The 20,340-nt window shown below is 40.1% G+C and overlaps 2 protein-coding genes across 10 annotated transcripts in view; both read right to left on the bottom strand.

Annotated features, from left to right (window-relative positions):
* The window catches only part of MND1 (meiotic nuclear divisions 1), a 62,743-nt gene extending 57,413 nt beyond the window's left edge, over positions 1–5,330 (bottom strand). Inside the window, exon 1 of one of the 2 annotated variants that reach the window (XM_037727963.1) lies at positions 5,246–5,330. In XM_037727963.1, the coding sequence (XP_037583891.1) occupies positions 5,246–5,248 (3 nt within the window). In that variant the 5' untranslated portion in view covers positions 5,249–5,330. The remainder of the gene's footprint in view (positions 1–5,245) is intronic. The other variant, XM_017498781.2, reaches the window with a different exon arrangement.
* A 5,883-nt stretch (positions 5,331–11,213) lies between these two features.
* The window catches only part of TRIM2 (tripartite motif containing 2), a 141,323-nt gene continuing 132,196 nt past the window's right edge, over positions 11,214–20,340 (bottom strand). For all 8 annotated transcript variants that reach the window (XM_017498772.2, XM_017498773.2, XM_017498774.2 and 5 more), the window contains exons 11-12: positions 18,551–18,691; positions 11,214–15,701 (exon numbers count right to left, since the gene is read on the bottom strand). In XM_017498772.2, coding sequence (XP_017354261.1) covers positions 15,549–15,701; positions 18,551–18,691 — 294 coding nt within the window. In that variant the 3' untranslated portion in view covers positions 11,214–15,548. The remainder of the gene's footprint in view (positions 15,702–18,550; positions 18,692–20,340) is intronic.

The following is a 20,340-nucleotide window of genomic DNA, read 5'->3' as shown; positions in this document are numbered from 1 at the left end:
AGGCACGCGCCACCATGCCCAGCTAATTTTTGTATTTTTAGTAGAGACGGGGTTTCACCATGTTGACCAGGATGGTCTCGATCTCTTGACCTCGTGATCCACCCAAGCAGAGTAGTGACAAGATTAGAGTTGCATTTTAGTAAGTTAATTATACCAGCAATGTGGAAGACAAGATGAAAGGAGAAAAGACCTATCCAAGTAGAAAATGGAAGCCTACTCAGGTGATTCTTCTGTAATACCCTTTTGCCAATTTCTTGCCAATTTGAAATTAAGACAATATGTAGCTGAAATATGTTAATAATAAACTTTACTATATGTTGTATATAGAATATATAAAGCTAAATCCCAAGTTAAAAGAGAAAGGAGCCAAATTTCCATCAACCCAAAGGTTTACAGAAAAAAAAAAAGAACTATCACCTCCAGTTCTCTAATAAAAAATTCCATACTAGTATTTATGTGATCTGCATCTTTCTCAAAAATTATAGGGGATGATAGTGGAACATAAATCATTTGCTTAAAAAGCAGACATAAAACAAAACAGTTAAAGACTGCCCCATCCAACCAAAAACTCCATCAGAAAATGTGAATTTACGTAAGTGAAGACAAGGATTTGGAATTGCCATTCTAACTATATACTAGAGGGAGTGAGTCTTAATCCTTATAAAACCTAGAAACTCACTAACTTGGCTGGGCAGTGGCTCACACCTGTAATCCCAGTAATTAGGGAGGCTGAGGCTGGAGGATCACTGAGGCCAGGGGTCTGAGACCAGCCTAGGCAACAAAGCAAGACTCTGTCTCAAAAAAGAAAACAAACACACCACACACACACAAAAACCCACAAAAAAACAAACTCACTAACTCATTCTCACAGGAATAAAATTATCAGTGCTTCTTGATGAGTAATACGGGTAAATAAACAGCTTAAAGTTTTTATTTTTCTTTTCTTCCTCGGTCCACTCTCAAACACTGTTGTTCTGCGGGCTTTGGCTACTGACCCCATCTTCTAATATCTTATCTTTGATCTCATCCGCTTTCATGGTTTTAATTAACACTTATGCTGAGACCTCAAATCTTTGCATTCTCCCATGGGTGTGCTCCTGAGCTTCAGTCTCATGCCTCTACCCGCCTGCTGGACAAACTTCAACTCAGTTGGTCTAAACTGAACTCCTCCTCTCATACCTACTCCCCATAAACCTGCTGTTCTAGGCCTTGAGTCTCAGATAGATACCACCTCGTGACCCAAGCCAGAGGTCTGACAGTCATCCTAGGTACCTTCACCTCTCTTATCTCACTCACATCCAAGCAATCACCAACTTCTGCCAGTTTCAGCGTTTAATTATTTCTCTTAACTGTCCTGTCTGTTCCATCTCTACTGCCACTGCCTCATTCAGGCCTTCATCATCTACCTCCAGTCCTAACCACACTTAGACTCACACTGGGAAAACATAAATATGACCATGTCCCCACCTTGCTCAAAACCCTCCAGTGGCTCCCAAACATCCAGGCATATCTGAGTACCCGAGTATGATATACAAGGCCCTTTATCATCTAACCTCAACCTACCTTTTATAGCCTCTTCCACCACACCCCACCTCAAATTTTGCCATTAACAGTATGGAGACCTAAACAACTTGAGTTGTAATACAAAAACTACCTGTAATTATCTACTCAAAGAATGCTCTCATTTCCATCCTTTAAAAAAATGTTGTTCCTCCACCTAGAACATCCTCACTTCTTTCCTACTCAAAACTCCAAAATGTCTCCCAAGGCTTAGTTTAGGTAGTCTCCCTCCAGAACTTCCCTGAGTTCACAGGCTTAAGCATGTATTCCCAGAACACACCTTCATCAAATCACACACTGAAAAACTTCTTCAGAACATGAACTGCCTTTGCTTTTCCAGGGTTTAGTGCCAAGTTAGACAGGGGAGACAAAAAGGCTAGCTCTTAATTTTAGGACCAAGTACCTAAAGCCCCCAACCTTAAAATTTGAGGCTACTCAGGCTCCTACGCCCTTCAACACCCACCACATTGCCGTAGATATGATACAGGGTGATAATCATAGTGAATACAGTGACACCATGTACTGTCTGGCTTGGAGAGATAAATCAGAGAAATCTCAAGTAGCCAAGCTCCAGACCTGTTCACTAAACCTAGGACCGAGAACCAGGGTTCAGGACTGCTCTATCTGCCTCCCTTTACTCTGGCCTCTGCAGTATCTGATAAATCAAGCATGAGATTCATAACCATTAGAAGACTCCTTCAACATATTTTTCTAGTCCTATTGGTCCTAAACTGCCATACATTAGAATCACCTCAGGGGTAATTAAAAAATACTGATGCCGGGCGCGGTGGCCCAAGCCTGTAATCCCAGCACTTTGGGAGGCCGAGGCGGGTGGATCACGAGGTCAAGAGATTGAGACCATCCTGGTCAACATGGTGAAACCCCGTCTCTACCAAAAATACAAAAAATCAGCTGGGCATGATGGTGCATGCCTGTAATCCCAGCTACTCAGGAGGCTGAGGCAGGAGAATTGCCTGAACCCAGGAGGCGGAGGTTGCGGTGAGCCGAGATCGCGCCATTGCACTCCAGCCTGGGTAACATGAGTGAAACTCCGTCTCAAAAAAAATAAAAATAAAAATAAAAAAATAAAAAATACTGATGCCCAGGCTCATCTGGAATGAACGGAATCAGAATCTCTGGAATGGGACCTGGGCAACACATTTTTAAAATCCTCTCCAGGTGCTTTAATTGTGTCACAGGGTTGAGAACCCTGTTTTTGTCAGCCTAGAATCTGAAGGCCACGTCAAGGGTGCTGTGGGGCAGTGGAAATCCCCTTAGAACTTCAGTCTGTGGCTGCATTAGCAGAAAGCAGATCCTGAAGCGTTAGGAAAGACTTTGATATTCTAAACAGCTCCTTTTGTTCTGCAGGAATCTGTCCCCCAGAGGCAGGCAATGAGGAGAATCTGGTGTCCTGGGGCACCCAGTTTTAGAAAACCTCTCAACACTCAGCTCAGCAGCTATGAAAGTTAAGAAATGTGGATGAGCTGTATCATCCATTTACATTGTTTTCAGGCTGATTTATTAATCAGTCTCTTTTATGACTAGAAATAATTTCTATTATTAACTACAGTAGGAGTATCATGGCCAGAATTAAAATAACTAATGTAAAAAGATGCCATATTAATACTCACATTTAGAAATTTCTAAAAAACAGTCAATGAGGATTTAATATTTGATTAAGACTAGGAAAAATCTGATAATCTAAGTTAGAGATGCATTCAAATTAGTAAGTCAGGAGACTCAAAACCTGACTCTTCTCTGGAAGTATTTTGAGCCACCTAAAAAATCATGTCATCTGAGGAATCTTCTCAATTAGAAGTTACGGAATTCCTACGGCTAGTCCTACTAATCAATTACAATAAAATTTTGAAGAATTATTAAGTAGTTGTCACTGCTGCTCTCAGAGTTCAGCACTGCACTTCTCCAATTTAAAAAATATGCCTGAACTCATTAACTGTTTACTTAGGATGCCTAACCAAATAAAAACAGCTATTAATTCACAACCAATCAAAAGTTTATCTTTGACCAACATAATACTAAACTTATTTCTTGATCACATATTAAAAAAATAGGAAGTCGCCAGGGCACGGTGGCTCACACCTGTAATCCCAGCACTTTGGGAGGCTGAGGTGGGTGGATCACCTGAGGTCGGGAGTTTGAGATTCTCCCCAGCCTGACCAACATGGAGACCGCTACTAAAATGCTTGCAATCCCAGCTACTCGGGAGGCTGAGACAGGAGATTTGCTTCAACCGGGGAGGCAGAGGTTGCGGTGGGCCGAGATCGTGCCATTGTACTCCAGCCTGGGCAACAGAGCAAAACTTCCTCTCAAAAAAAAAAAAAAAAAAACCCCCCCGGGAGTTTTGGAGCCAGGGAAAAAGGAGGGAAGCTAAAAAAAAAAAAAAAAAAAAAAAAAAAAAAAAAAAAAAAGGAAGTCCTCATCTTATCAAAAGCTTTAATTTTTTCAAAAGGATTCTCTATTATTGGAGGTAAGCTTCTGAAGAGTTAACACATTATTTAGTATTGTAAGGTGACTGATGTGTAAAGAGAGATTAGGTAAAAGGACAAAGCGTGTTTGAGACGCACAGTTCGCCAGTCAGTTACAGCAACTGTGCAAAGAGAAAAATGGTAACAACAGAGGGCACTGCTAACAGATTTAACTGTAGTCCTGTCTGGCTTCTTCGGGTACTTTATGCCCTGGTGGCTGGGTTGTTAGTTTAACCACAAAGAGGCCGTTATCATTTATAACTACACCTGGACAAGTATCTTCAGATAAATACAAGTAGATCCTGGCGTCCCCACCCCGCCCCACTAAGCTCGGCAACCTTTAACGGCCACTTAAGTAAATGAAGGTATTAAAATCTTAGATCCATTCAATTAAATGTTGATTCTTTGCCAACTGAAGCAGAAAAAAACGGCATGAAACTGAAGGTTTCTGATAGTGATTTGATGAGCAGAAAGACGTTAAGCTCACAGACAGCCGATCTGGAATCTTACCAGGACTTAACCAATCATAACCTACGAGGAAGCCTAATTCTGAGCAGAGTGTCCTAAGAAAGCGACAGCGCCCTACACAACCAGCAACGCCCGCCACAACAGCAGCGACTCCTGCCCTTTGGCAGAAACCGGGGGATTTTCACAGAAATCGTCTAATTGGCACACGGTGAAGATCCATTAGGTGACTCGAAACTGAGCAGTTGTTCTGTTATGTGCTCTACACATTACAATACAGAAAACCACTCAATGGTGACAAACCAGGAGGGCGCCTTGGGATCCAGGCGTTAGCTCCCCGCAGTCCCCCCCGCCCGCTTGCGCTTTCTCTCCCCATTCTTAACTGGGGGGCTGCACCTCGCGGGGACTAAGCTGGAAGCGTCGGGGGCCTTTTTGACAAATCCGAGTTGGCGAGGTTCTCGAGTCACGTTCGCGAACGCTTCCCGCGTTCTAACCTAACCCGGCCGGGCGGGCGGGCCCTGGGGACAGACGCGGAGTGCAGCCGGCATGGAGGCCGCGGACGCCTAGCGCCTTGGGACTCCGGACAGGAGTGGCCGCTGCGGGGCCGGGACGGGGCCCTCCACGTGAGGCAGAGGGCCCGGGGCCCGCTCCCCGCAGCCCGGCGTGACGGTCAACGCCAGGCCGGGGTCCACACCCTAGGGAGGAAGAAGACGCGGGACCGTCTCAGTCCTTACCATGGCGCCGGCGCGGGGACTTCCGCTGGCGGGGCCTGCGCACGGGGTGAGGGGCGGGGCAGGCCAGGGCGCGTTTGATTTTGGCGCCAACGTCGCCCCGGGGGCGGAGCCACGAGACGGAGGAGGGGAAGTAGGGAGGTCCTCGCCCTTGCGGCACGCAGCGACCCCTAGCGGTATCTGCGTCTCACCTGGCAGATTGCACAGCTGCCTCCTTCTCGGTATTCTGTTAATGTGACTTTTTCTTTTTAAAGGACATCTTGAGCCTTTGCTTTTTCTGCGTTGTTTCGGCGCCGCAGAAATCTGGCCTAAGTTAGGATTTAAAAAATAGAGACAGTTTGGCTGCGGAGGAAGGAAACGTTGCCTGCATCCTTCCGGATTTGTCCTGTCTGGGGCGAATGGATTCCTTTCTCCTCCTCTAATTTAACCCCTCATCTTCTCCCCAGCCGCTATCCATTGCTTTCCAGCTTTTCAAATCCCGTGTATGTCTGTTTTTCCCTTAGGTTAAAAAAAAAATTAAACAACGGAATGAATTTCAAATCAAAACGTCAAAAATATGCTACTTCATGTCTTGAGAATAGATGCAGATTCAGAGCAAAAGTTCAGGCCCGTGAAAGTGCTGAAAAAATTTCACCGAGAATCCAATTATTTTGAAAATTATTATATGGTGTTTTGAAAAATTTTTTAAGTATAAGAAGTACGGCCAGATGTGGTGACTCACGCCTGTAATCCCAGCACTTTGAGAGGCCAAGGAGGGCGAATCGCTTGAGGTCAGGAGTTTGAGACCAGCCTGGCCAACATGGGGAAACCCCATTTCTACTAAAATTACAAAAATTAGCTGGGTGTGGTGGCGGGTGCCTGTAATCCCAACTACTTGGTAGACTGAGGCAGGAGAATCGCTTGGACCCAGGAGGCTGAGTTTGCAGTGAGCCGGGATGGTGCCACTACACTCCAGCCTGGGCGACAGAGTGGTACTCTGTCTCTCTCTCTCTCTCACACACACACACACACACACACACACACACACACACACACACACACACAGAGTAAGTGGTGTAGATGCCATAAAAGTAGCATCTAAAATCGGAATTTATGTCCCCTGTTGCTTCTGCTGCAAGCAGAGGAAGGGGTACGTTGAATTGCAGAGTTCCATTAGTTCAGATTTTCCTGGGAGAGTTATACCATGTAATTGATGGCACATAAGGTAATTTGAAAATGGTAAATGAGTCCATTAAGTAACTGCAGTACTGGTACATAAATTTGTGCTATTTGGGGAAAGCCTTGTCTTAATTGGCTCTCGGGCTTGTTGCAGGTGAGCAGGGACTATCTGAGGCCAGTGGTGCTGGGGTGAAAAAATTTACCAAGACAGTGGTAGGTAAAGAAAGGCGGAATCATCAGAGAAAGTATGAAAATACATTGCAAGGGAGCAACGGGCAGAATCAGCAGAAGAGGAGCTGACTGCAAGGAAGCAAAGGCTTGCTGGGGATTTTATGGAATATTGCTTATGCTGTACATCGAAGAGGGCTTTGTGCAGTACTGATGTTACACTCCCAAGTTTTCCCCAACCCCTGCTTCTAAGGCGACACAACGCAAAACCGGGTCCTGGTACAGCAACAAATTGACCCAAACAGGTCTTCTCTTGGGGAAAAGGAGTGCTAAATGGACATAGAAAGGGTTGGTCACTTAAGCTGCATCTGTATCCTAAGTGTCACTGAGAGCAGCTGTGACAGTTCTCTGATATTCCTGGTGTGCACTCCAGTCTTGATCAACAAAACCTTGGAATGACCACCACCAAGGAAAGGAGACACATTCTACTGCCTCTGGTTCCTTTGCATTTTCAGTACAAGTACCTCAAACTTCAGATAACCTTCTCATGGCCCTTCCTTAACATTCTGAAAAGCACGACCTATTAAAACAGCTTGCTTATTTATTTATTTATTTATTTATTTATTTATTTATTTATTTGAGTTGGCGTTTCGCTGTTGTTGCCCAGGCTGGAGTGAAGTGGCACCATCTTGCCTCACTGCAACCTCCCCCGCCGGGGGTTCAAGGGATTCTCCTGCCTCAGCCTCCTGAGTAGCTGGGATTACAGGTGCCTGCCACCATGCCTGGCTAATTTTTATATTTTTAGTAGAGATGGGGTTTCACCATGTTGGCCAGGCTGGTCTTGAACTCCTGACCTCAGGCAATCTATTGGCCTCAGCCTCCCAAAGTGCTAATATTACAGGCATAAGCCACCGAGCCCGGCAGGAGCAGTTTATTAAGGAAAGAGGAAAACAAAGTAAAGTCACTTGGAAGAGACGCAGGGAAAAGTCTACAATGTAGGAAAAGAAGCAGGAGAATGCAAAACCAAGAGAGGAGAAAATTTTAAAAGAAAAGCTTTAGACAAAGTTCCACTCTGCAACTTGGCCAGGGAGTTTTTTGTTATTTGTTTTGTTTCATTTTGTTTTTTGAGACAGGGTTTCACTGTCACCCAGGCTGGAGTGCAGTGGCAAAATCATGGTTCACTGCTTAGAGCTCCAGGGCTCAAGGGATTCTCCTGCCTCACCCTCCCATGTAGTTGGTACTACAGACGTGCACAACCATGCCTGGCTAATTTTATTTTAATTTTCCATTGAGATGGTGTCCCCCTATGTTGCCCAGGCTGGTCTAGAACTCCTGGTTTCAAGCAATCCTCCTGCCTTAGCCTCCCAAAGTATTTGGGATTATAGATGTGAGCCATGCCTACCCAACAGGAAGTATTTATAGACAGAAAAGGGAAGTGAGTTACTTACAGAAATAGCTTGATTAATTACAGCTCCCCATTTGAATTATTTGGCTAAGGTCAGCAGCTTGTGATTGGCTGAAGCTCAGCTGCTTGTGATTGGCTGAGAATTGGGATGTTTGTTATACTCCACGCTTGGTTTTCAGTTAATTTGTGTACCAAGTTAGGTTGCAGTTCCTTACAATTCCTTCGGCAGGAACTCAAAGCATGGAGACAGCCTCAAGTCAATGGCCTCCTGCTTATTTAATAAGTTTAGGGAAGAAATAGTCAACATTATCAACCTGTCAGTCACAACACAGCTTCTGAGTCAGAAATGACAATGCCATCATGTCATTTGTGTAGGGCATCATTCTCAATAGGATGACATCACAGATTCCTCGCAGATGAAAAGATCTTGGATGGTTTGTGCTACAGTGGTTTGTGGCTCTCAGTCCATAAACAGATGTAGAGTATATCTCTGGTATTAAAATTTCATGGGATTGGGGCTGGCATTGTGAATAGGGAAAAAACATCTAAAAAGGTTCCTTATAGGGATATGTACAGTGAGTACATAATGTATCATCCAAACGGAAACACTTCTGAGAACAGAAGGTAACGCGATTCCTATTTACGCCAGGACACAGGCATAAAGAGGATTGTCCCCATTGACTATGTGAGAACTCGGAACTTCCATTATACTTTATTAACCCTTCTCCGTGGCTCTTTAATTTTCCCTGTTTTGTAGCTACTCTTAATCCTTCCATCTGGAATGTAAATTCCTTAAGAGCGGGCACAGTAACATACTCTTTATAACTCTGCCTCATCACTAATTTCTTCTTGAGAAATTATGTGGTCTTGCCATATCAAACTATTTGTTAGTCCCTGAACAACTCATGCTCTGGTGCCTTTTTTTAGCACAAGCCTGGGGGGAGACTGAGTTCCAGGGTGTGGCTCCGGGTGCCTGTGAGGGTCTACACTAAACCAGCAAGTATCCCTATGGCCAAGGGAGTATGACATTAAGGAGCAAATAAAAAACACTGACTGGTAGACAGAAGAAAGGAAAATGTCTTTTTTCTTTCTTTTTTTTTTTTTTTTTGAGACTGAGTTTTGCTCTTGTTACCCAGGCTGGAGTGCAATGGCGCGATCTCGGCTCACCGCAACCTCCGCCTCCTGGGTTCAGGCAATTCTCCTGCCTCACCCTCCTGAGTAGCTGGGATTACAGGCACGTGCCACCATGCCCGGCTAATTTTTTGTATTTTTAGTAGAGACGGGGTTTCACCATGTTGACCAGGATGGTCTCGATCTCTTGACCTCGTGATCCACCCGCCTCGGCCTCCCAAAGTGCTGGGATTACAGGCTTGAGCCACCGCGCCCGGCGAAAATGTCTTTTTTCATACTTCAACAAGGGGCCTTGCATTTTCATTTTGCACCATGCTCTATAAATTATGCAGCTAGCTCTATATGTATTCACTTGTCTCATCCCCATAGAATAAAAGTCCTTGAAAAGAGGAGCTTTTTTTGTTTACTGCTATTCCATAGTGAGACCAGCATAGTACCTGAACATTCTATACTCAGTAAATATTTGCTAATGAATAAAGCAGCTTATGGTACTGTTAGTATCTGGTGTGTTTCTTCAGGCAGGCTATAAGCTCTGTGAGGGTACAGGCTTCAGGATTCATCCTGGTATCCCATCCACCTCGGCAAAAGGCTGGTGGACCACAGGCACTTAGATGTTTTTTGGTCAGTGACTGTAACAGTGAAAAGCAGACAGAAGGGTGAGTAGAGCATCGAATGTCCACTTGCCCTTCCAGTCTCCTTAGGCAAAACTGAACTCATTCTCTGCTCTGGAAAGGGATGCACCTGGTTTCATGTGAAATGTGTTCCTGAAGGACAATCTCAGATATGCTGAACTAAAACATGGGGCAAATGGCTTATGGAGGAACTCACCCTCACTCTGATTCTGAAAACCTCCAAGGAGCCCATGATGGTGGCCTGCTTGGGTAAAAGAGAAAACAAATGGAAAATGGAAGTAGAATTCAATAATATTAATATTTTTTTATTTTATTTTTTTTTTGAGACGGAGTTTCGCTCTTGTTACCCAGGCTGGAGTGCAATGGCCTGATCTCGGCTCACCGCAACCTCCGCCTCCTGGGTTCAGGCAATTCTCCTGCCTCAGCCTCCTTAGTAGCTGGGATTACAGGCACGCGCCACCATGCCCAGCTGATTTTTTTTTGTATTTTTAGTAGAGACGGGGTTTCACTATGTTGACCAGGATGGTCTCGATCTCTCGACCTCGTGATCCACCCGCCTCGGCCTCCCAAAGTGCTGGGATTACAGGCGTGAGCCACCGCGCCCGGCAATAATATTAATATTTACAGTTCATCATCAGCAGTGTCATGTTTGGTCTTTTTTTTTTTTTTTTTTTAAAGAAACAGTGTGTTACTATGTTGCCCAGACTGGTCTTAAACTTCTGGGTTCAAGTGATCCTCAGCCTCCCAAGTAGCTGGGACTACAGATGCATGTCACTATGCCTAGCTCCATGTTAGGTCTTTTTCTAATTTGTGTTGTTTCAGCTCTCCTTCCAAGGTAAATTATGCAACCTCTTTCCAAGTTTCAATCTATGCTGGATTTTTTTTTTTTTTTTTTTTTTTTAGCCCTCAAGAAAACAAAACAAATTTTTATTGTGTTCTGCTATTGTTCAGAATCACGCCTGTAATCCCAGCACTTTGGGAGGCTAAGGCAGGGGGATTGCTTCAGCCTAGGAGTTCAGACCAGCCTGGGAAACATAGTGAGACTGCATCTCTACAAAAAATTTTAAAAATTAGCCAGGTGTGGTGGCAAGTGCCTGTAGTCCCAGCTACTTGGGAGGCTGAGATGGGAGGATTGCTTGAGCCAGGGAGGTCGAGGCTGCAGTAAGCCATGATCACACCCCTGCACTCTAGCCTGAGCAACACAGCCAGAATCCGTCTCAAAAAATTTAAAAGTATAGTAAGGTTATTCTAATTCTATAACTTTTTAAACGTAGATGCTGTACATATGTATCAGGATTTTCCAAATTCCTACCTAAGATACATCCTAAATACTAATGGATTATTAACGTCACAGCCAACAAAAATTTTCCTGGGCTTTTTTGGTTGCAGTACCACTATCTTCCACAGATTCCAGGACGGTCCTCAATTTCCCTTCAAGTAGAGAATATGTTAAATAAATAAATATTCACTCTGCAAATGGAGAAAACAAGCTTTATTATAATGATTTGAAATTTTGTGCATGGTAAAGAGATACACATGAATCTTGTTTCTCCTATGTTTCAAGACAGAATTAATTTAAAGTTTCATTGTAGACTAAAGCATCCAAAATACTGTGGTACGTATGTAGCTACGAACATACAAACACTTTGATGCACAGCGTTCATTCTTTTCTTTAAATAGGCAGTCAACATTTTGATTCATAAAAGAACTAATGATGAGAATATATCAGTATCAATGTCAGAGAGTGCAAGACTTAGTGTTCTATACACAAAACATGAAACAGACCTATAAAGATGGAATGTACAAAATCTAAAAAGAAAACAAAGCAAAAAAAAAAAATAAACGCTTCATATACATAGGCTTGAAAGTCTATAGAATTGAGAACAATATAAAGAATTCTATTACAAGAATACACTCCATTGATGACAGAACATTCCCATGTCATAAAGCAAAAGCATTGAGTTTAAGGCTGTGTTGCTTTCAAAAGTTAATGGAAGTGCTGTACATTCATTGGAACAACATAGCCAATTTATTAATCTATTCTAGAATATTAATAGCTTTCATACATTCTCCACAAACAGACCACACAATCACTGCCACACAATTCATCTTTAGAAAGTTTTTAAGATAGCATCATGATTTGTAGCTTACTGTCATTTAAAACAAAACAAATAATTCTTTATTTATACCAAACAAATCTTTGATGGGCACTTAGTTTCCTTTATGGCAATACTAGATTCCTAGTTATCAAAAATATTAAAGTAATTGTAAAGTTTAAAACCCTGCAACATTTACAGAAACCAATAGTATTACCACTTTCAGTTTTAAGCTAAATTAGATAATGTTTGCATGAAATAGCTTCAATTTTATCCTACCTGGAAATGTCTTGTTTTTACATTATTAAATTATCAAACTAAAAATACTCCTCCCTTTTCAGAAGCTGGTGAATAGAGAGGATACTATAAAGTCTAAATGTACAAAAAGATTTTTCCCATTTGAAGTAATCTGCAGATTACCTAATGTTTATTTACTGTTTCCTCCAATTAACTAAGTAGGTATTACCAAAGCATTTCTGTTAACCCTTCAGTGCTAAGGATCCATAGATACTTGCTAGTGTACTGCTATTCCAGTTAACTCCATTTTAGGACATACCCTGTATATTTAGTAGTAGAAGCAAGTGTGTTCTAGCTGTATGGATCTGGAGTATTTATTTGCCTCAAATCTAGTCACAGTAAATTAAAATAAGGAAACTTAGGGACTTGTTTAGTTCTGGAGACTAAAGTTTGTTCAAAATACTAAGTACCATTTAAAAAAAATGGCAAACAGTCATAAAGGCCTTGTAGTCATGTATTTCTGGATGGTCAAGTGACTCTCTGCCTCCCCATGTCCAGCAAGGGGGGCTGGGGGGCTGTACTGGGAGGAAATGCATCGTCACTGACCTTGAAATCCCAACTGGCAGTATTTTGCCTTACGTGCCCAGGGGAAATTTGAATGAGTAATTTTTCAGTGCTACTTATCATGAATGTATGATAGGTTCTATATACTTGACAAAGAGAAAATCAAACAGTAATGGTAGCCCAGAAAAAAGCCACTTATTTTAATATCCTTCTCAGTTTACCAGAAACCATTTTCCATAAAATGTGACAAAACTTCATTTAAATCTTATTTACTTGTATCTTATCAGCAGCACTTTCCCCCCAAAATACGCTTACCAAAAAATACAGTAAGTACACATGTGTATCCAAGTGTGAAATGTTATCTATACTTTAACATATATAATCACATATTTTTGGGGAAAATATAGTGTTTCCTGGGGTGCCCATAGCATGTGTTTTAGTAACACATAGTGGAGCAGGTCTGAATCAAACTATTCTTTCATTCCAGTTTGTGCCAATATTGACATGTAAAAAAATTAGCTGTGTATTCAGTCTACTATTGAGATATCTAGCCTGGATATGATATGATATGATGTCTGGTTAGATTGTAAGTTAATATCTAAGTTCACAAATATAATTTTAAGTGTTGTGCAGAAAAACCTCTTTAAATCAAGTAGTTTTAAGACCAATAGCCTGGGACAGAAAGAATCTAAATAGAAAGCCATTTTTACTTGTGAAAATAAACTAAAATTAATGTAACCAATTTAAAAACTTTCTTTTAAACAATCTAGGAACTATCAAGTCTAGCCTGTCTTTTGTACAGAATGGTAGTAAACCGCAAAATGAAATTCCTACCCTAGAATGTAAGCTCTGACGGGCAGAGGTTTTAGCCTGTTTTGCCTATCACTGCATTTCCAGCGCCTAAAAGAGTACTTGGTACCTTGTAAGTACTCAATAAATAGAAATGTTTAACTTCAAAGATGTAGCTCACTGATATTAGGAAATAGTGTCTTCATTTAGCATTCTAAAAAGTTGTTGGATTTTATAGCTTTATCACAGACAGGCTCAAATATTTTTTTAAAACTCTACCTAACTAAAAAAATATTGAACCTACATGTAAATCTTCCTGGAAAAAACCTTCTTTCAGAGGTTGATTTGGGCATAATAAATTTAATAGACAATTTGAAGTAGCTAGATTTCCCTTCTAAATTTTAAAAAGTCCTATATAGAGAATGACTGAATTATAAATTAATAAGCAATAAACATCACATTCATATCATTATACACAGGGGAAACGTTTTCTTACAGTACAGTTCTAAGGTACTTTCAGTGAAAAAGATCCCAAAGTCACTATTGAAAATGCCAAACATGGCATCCTATTTGGTAGAACTGAGTAGAAAATTAAACAGTAGAAACAGACCACAGCTTATTTTACAGTACTGATGCCAGATTAACAACTGACTAAACTGTTTTTAACATTTCTCAAAATGTAGCTCAAGTTCAACTTTTCTTTTGGCCTGTTGTTCTTGCTGTTTTTTTTTTAAAGCACAGAAGGCCATTTTCTGACTGAAAGTCAGTCACCACCATCATTCCTGGAAAATGGCAAAAGTGAAATCTGCTTCACGACTTGCTCTACTAGGACGGCTTTAAACTGCTTAGTAAAGGAATGTGCTGAAGAATGGCTGGACGAAGCTTCTGTCTTTCAGAGTGCTGCCTATTTCAATACACCAAAGATTCAACTATATATATGCATATATATATATATAATACATTCTATCTTACCCTAATCATGTATACATAGTCCCTTGACACCTCTACTATTCATTAAACAATGATAAATAACCATAACATGCCCTTACCTGTAATGCTTTCAAGATAACACAACTTTGGTAACACTTGCTTTCTAAAGGGAAATCATTAATCAATCACATGCCTTTGGTTGACACCATCAGTCCTCCAAAGGGCTACTTATGGCTCTCTGTCCTAGGATACTGGTGTCCTACTACATGTGCTGACAGTTGCAGGAGGTAAAGCTTTCGCTTTCATGAAGTCGAAGAGAAGAGACACGTGTGAAACATGGGACATAAAACATAACTAACTTTTTCTTGATTACATTCCAGTGCAATGATCTGGAGTTAACGGGGCAGTTTGTTTCCCAAAAGGTAGCATTAGTAATATGCTTTTCAAAGCATTTGAAATTTCAGGTTTCCCTGAAGATGGATTTTGTTTTCTGATACAAGGTGAGCCGAAAAGAGGAGGTGAAAAGAACACACAAAAAAGGATCTATGTCTCACCCAGAAAGGTTGAGAAAATTGCACTGATTCTTAAGTACTGAACTCCAGAGGCCTGCCAATCAGAGCTGGGATGATTTTGCAAGACAGCCTTACTTTTTCTAAAGTAATTTCTATGTAGCTGTTGATAACCAAAAAAAAAAAACAAAAGTCACAAGAGTAATATCTACTGTAAAAGTGAGGTTAGAAGACTCCCTGGGTCTTGTGACCTAGGTTAAATGAAGTACATAACTACAACAAATTTTGTTTTTGTTTTGCTTTTGGAAGTTCTGTGCAAAAGCTACCATTCACAGGATTAACAAATACCTTTACATATGCTAGTTTTTTTTTAAGTGTCTGTTTGATTTGCAAAATTAGTTTCACTACATAAATCCTGTCCGTTAAGCCACAGTTCACAGATGTAAAACTGCAGTTTTTATAGATTCAGTAGAATAGTTTTTTTTTTTTTTTTTTAACCCTAAAGGTGAAATACAGAAATTGGATAAGCAGTTTTTAAGGAAATCGTTACATTCGGAAATAACCTTGGAAAGTTCACCAATGATTCCTTCTGGCATAAAAATTCTAGACATAATCTGGTCCCGCGTTGAGATATCTGTTCCAGTTTATAGTGCAAGACCTTGGAAGGGAGTATCCAGCTGCCCACCATTACTGTAAGTATCGATAGACTTTGAAACAGTGATTTCCAGAGTCTGCAACCACAACATGACCATCTGAAGTTAGGGCCAGGCCTTGGGGGCCATAGAGTGGGTCAGCAGATGTGTTAATGTAGGACAAAAATGATCCACTCCCATCAAAAACCTGTAAACAAATAGGAAGTCAGAATGTTATAGGATAAGTTATAGTAATATGCTGAACATGAGTTAGAAAACTTTGATGCTAATGTTTTTCTTTTTTTTTTTTTTTTTTTAAACAGAGACAGGGTCTTACTCTGTCACCCAGGCTGGCGTGCAGTGGTGTGAAGATAGCTCACTGTAACTTCTAATCTGTGGGCTCAAGCGATCCTCCTGATTCAGCCTCCCAAAGTGCTAAGATTGCAGGCATAAGCTACAGTTCCCAGAATATATGCTTTTAGATTTAAAACATTAGCATAAGCCAGGTGCACTGGCTTATACCTGTAATGCCAGCACTTTGGTAGGTGAAGGTGGGATGATCCCTTGAGGCCAGAGTTTAAGAATACCCTGGGCAAAAATAGCGAGACTCTGTCTCTTAAAAAAAGAAAGAAAGAAAGAAAGAAAGAAAAAATCACTTAAGTAATCATCTATCCATCTATGTTTATGTCACGATCATATCTACAATCCTTCTCTCCACTTACCTCACTTTCTCTTCTCTCCCCCTCTGTTTCCAGTTGGTGGAGTAGAATATGCCATCAGCTGCTAGATCTCACTTATATTCCTATGGTGGTTACAACAAATATTGGGTGGGAAGGGCCCTAGTTGGTGCTTAAAAAATGAATGAACCTTATTGTTCATGTTAAATCTTCTCTTATTCCATTTCCAGCCTCACATCTCATTTTCCTCCCCAATTATAAGGGAAGGGATGAGCAACTAGATGATGGAAGAATGCTTCTGAATCATAATAGCAATGAGACAGTAGAAATTATTTTTTCCTTTTTAGAAAAAGAGTAGACTTTAAGAAGTCAGTGGCTCAACATGTAGAGTCATCCCTCAGTATCTCAGGAGACCAATACCAAAATCTTCAGATTCTCAAGTTCTTCATATAAAATAGCCTAGTATTTCCACTTAACCTATGCACATCCCCCCATATACTTTAAATCATCTCTAGATTAGTTCTAATACCTAAAGCAATGTGAATGCTATATAAATAATGTAAATAATGATGTATTTTTAAAATTTGTATTGTTTTTAATAATTGTATTATTTTTTATTTTTTCTTGAAATTTTTGAACTGTAGTTAGTTAAATTTCACAAATGTGGGATTTGGGGGTATGGGGGACTGATCATATATTAGGATGTTGGTCTGTCAGCTTCTGCTTTGTTACTTTCATAAATTTTTATTTTGAAATAATTATGGATTCATAGGAAGTGGCAAAGATCATAGAGAGAGGTCCTGTGTACTCTTCACTCAGTTTCTGCCAATGGTCACATATTCTATAATTCTGCTAACACACAAAACCCAACACGTTGACTTTGGGATGTTTGCGTGCAGTTTCATGTCATTTTATCATGTGTGTAGATTTACCACTGCAATCAACATATGGAATTATCCCATCGACATAAGATCTCCCTCTTGCTACATCTTTATGGTCAGACCCACTCCTCTTTCCCCTCATCTCTAACTCTTGCCAACCACTAATCTGTTTTCCTTCTCTATAATTTTGTCATTTTTTGAGACTGTTACACAAATAGAATCATATAGTATGTGACCTTCTGAAAATGGCTGTTTTTCACTCAGCATCATGCCCTCAAGATGCATCTGAGTTGAGTGTATCATTAGTCTGTTCCTTTTTAATGCTGTCATATTCCACAGTATAGACATACCAGTTTGTTTAGTCATTAACCTATTGAAAGACTTCTGCCTCCCGGGTTCAAGCGATTCTCCTGCCTCAGTCTCCTGAATAGCTGGGAATACAGACATGTGCCACCGTGCCTGGCTAATTTTTGTATTTTTAGTAGAGACAGGGTTCCACCATGTTGGCCAGGCTTGTCTCGAGCTCCTGACCTCAAGTGATCTGCCTGCCTCGGCCTCCCAAAGTGCCAGGATTCAAGGTGTGTGCCACCGTGCCTGGCCTTGAATTTCAGCCTTGCTTCCTTCTGCATGTTTGGGGTTTGATTTGCTCTTTTCTTTCTAGCTTCTTGAGGTGGCAGCTTAGATCACTGATTTAAAATGTTTCCTCTTTTCTAATAGAAGCATTTAGCAGATTAATTTCCCTCTCAGCACGGTTTTTGCTAAATTCCACAAATTTTGATATGTTCTATTTGCATCTTCATTCAGTCGAGTACATTTTACAGTTTTCCTTGAGACTTCCTCTTTGACTCATGGGTCATTTAGCACAATAGTGTTTTCAAATTATTAAATCAAAACACATGAGATTTTTAAAAATCATATTAAGATACAGCTATTTAAAAATTACTAAATTATGATAGAGCAATATGTGTGTGCTTCTAAAAATTAGCACATTAAATAATAAGAGATAGTAATGGGTCTAATAATTACTGTAATTTTGAAGTAGTGATGAGAATAAGTGTCAATTCAAGATTTTTGCGACCAATATGATATGAAAATTTCTTGGTGATTTTTTTCTTGGTGACAAAGTCATAGGCATTACTAAAATTAGTATAACTGTTGCTTATATTCATGATTAAGGGAAATGGTAATTTTTAGCCGTTAACAAAAATCATAATGTAATATTTTTGTTCAATGGCCCTCTTGAATTCTATCTTCAAAGACCCCCTTTGGGGGTCTCTGGGGTCCATGTTAAAACCCCGATTTAGAGGGTTCCACTCCGGTAATATGTTGCCTTTTTTCTACTCCATCTTGCTGAGTTTGGTCCATCTGGTGAGAATATCTATGGTCCTATGTCCTAACCAATGGAAAAGAGAAAACATTCTAGTCTAGATGGCAAATTCTTCACTTTTAACAAACACCAAACACTCTAGCCATATACGTTAATTAGCATGTTGATCTACCTGGATCCTGCTGTTTCCCCAGTCGGCCACAATGATGTTTCCGTTTGAATCCACTGCTACACCCGTTGGAGCATTAAACTGCCCATTTCCTTCTCCATTTGAGCCAAACTTCAACATGAATTCTCCTTCCTGATTAAACACCTGCATGGAAGATTTTTAAATTAGTTGGTTTTAAATCAAAATACTTGAACCAACATTATGGATTAAACAATATCTATTTGAGCAGGTTATTTATAATAAGACCTATGATTTAATCCATTCTAATAAAAGAAAAAAATATCGACAAGCTAGACTGCATATCATTGTGGTTACCCAAATTACTGTATAAATCTGACTTATCATTGGTTAGATCACCACCTTTTTTTGCTTATTTCTGGTTATAAAATCCTTATGTGAAAAATACTTTTATTACAAATTATAAAATACTATACATGTTAGTATGAGTAAGGAGAGCTATAATTTTCAATTATGTTATTCTTCCCACCTTTAAAAAATTGATGAATTTCAAGAATGGGCATTGTATTTATATTTCTAACAGGATAGATGACCATTAAAAGTTGAATCAGAGAGTAGGAGTTTTTTTGTTATGCTCAGAATTTATTATCAGATTCTCAGATGCTCAGAATTTATTATTTTACGATATCAACATAACTAGAAAGAGTAGGCCAGACTTCATACTTACAATGGGAGAAATTCATTGCATGTATGTGTGCACATATGTGGTAGCAGCAGGTAAGAAATAAAAAGGCTTTTTTATTTACCCTCCGATGATATTTTAGTTCAAGAGTTTATATGATCCTAAGGCTTTGATGAATAGAAACTATTCTGCCATAGAATAGTTTCTCTCTCTTCTAGAGAGGAGGGAAGTTAGCAGGCTAAACAGAACCCTTAAGCAAAAAACAAAAAACAAAACAAAAAAAAAAACGTAGTGGAGCGCTGTGATTAAATATTCTTACTAATAGAGTGCTACTAAATATGTATCAAATACAGATCATTGAATTTGAAAAAAGTAAATTTTATTATTTAATGATAAAACTATAGTAAACATAATTGTATCTTGATGATTCAGACACCTAATGGTTTCGAAATGTCTCCAGGACACTATTTTTAACTTCCATTGTCATGATGCTTAGATGCACAGATATTCCTTAACAAATCGGAAAGTATTATGTACAAAGCACTTTGAGAGTAAAGTTTTTTCAAATGTAGAACTGAAAGAATTCACTATATTGGGGCATAGATCTTAATTTGGAGATGATCTCAAGACCTTTTAGAGTCACCTGTTGTCATCTCTGACCACAAAAGATCAAAATGACCATTTTTAGGTAAGTATATTGGGAAATTAGGATACTTCCATCTCTACAGGCTAAACTCACGTTATGATAAAAAAGAAAAAGAGTCATGGCTACTTCCTGAATTAATCACATACTTGCCAAGAAAGCAAACCACTCTGTGGTTCTTCAGAAAGGACCAAGGCAAGAACAACCAGCTTTTACTACGATGCCATGTTTACAATTTTTTTTTTACTCTTTTTGTCTCCTTTTACATAAAACATTCTGAAGATCAATGGGAAATATGTTTGTGCTGTACATAATTTATTATTCTGTTTTTTTCCTTGTTAAGTCCTACAAATAATTTTTTTTTTTTTTTTGAGATGGAGTCTCATTTTGTTGCCCAGGCTGGAGTGCACTGGCACAATCTTGGCTCACCGAAACCTCTACCTCCCGAGTTCAAGTGATTCTCCTGCCTCAACCTCCTTAGTAACTGGATTACAGGCACCCGTGACCACA

This window comes from Cebus imitator, unplaced genomic scaffold (assembly GCF_001604975.1).
Source record: "Cebus imitator isolate Cc_AM_T3 unplaced genomic scaffold, Cebus_imitator-1.0 Scaffold251, whole genome shotgun sequence".
Taxonomy (NCBI): Eukaryota; Metazoa; Chordata; class Mammalia; order Primates; family Cebidae; genus Cebus; species Cebus imitator.
This window is presented reverse-complemented; position numbering and strand designations above follow the sequence as displayed.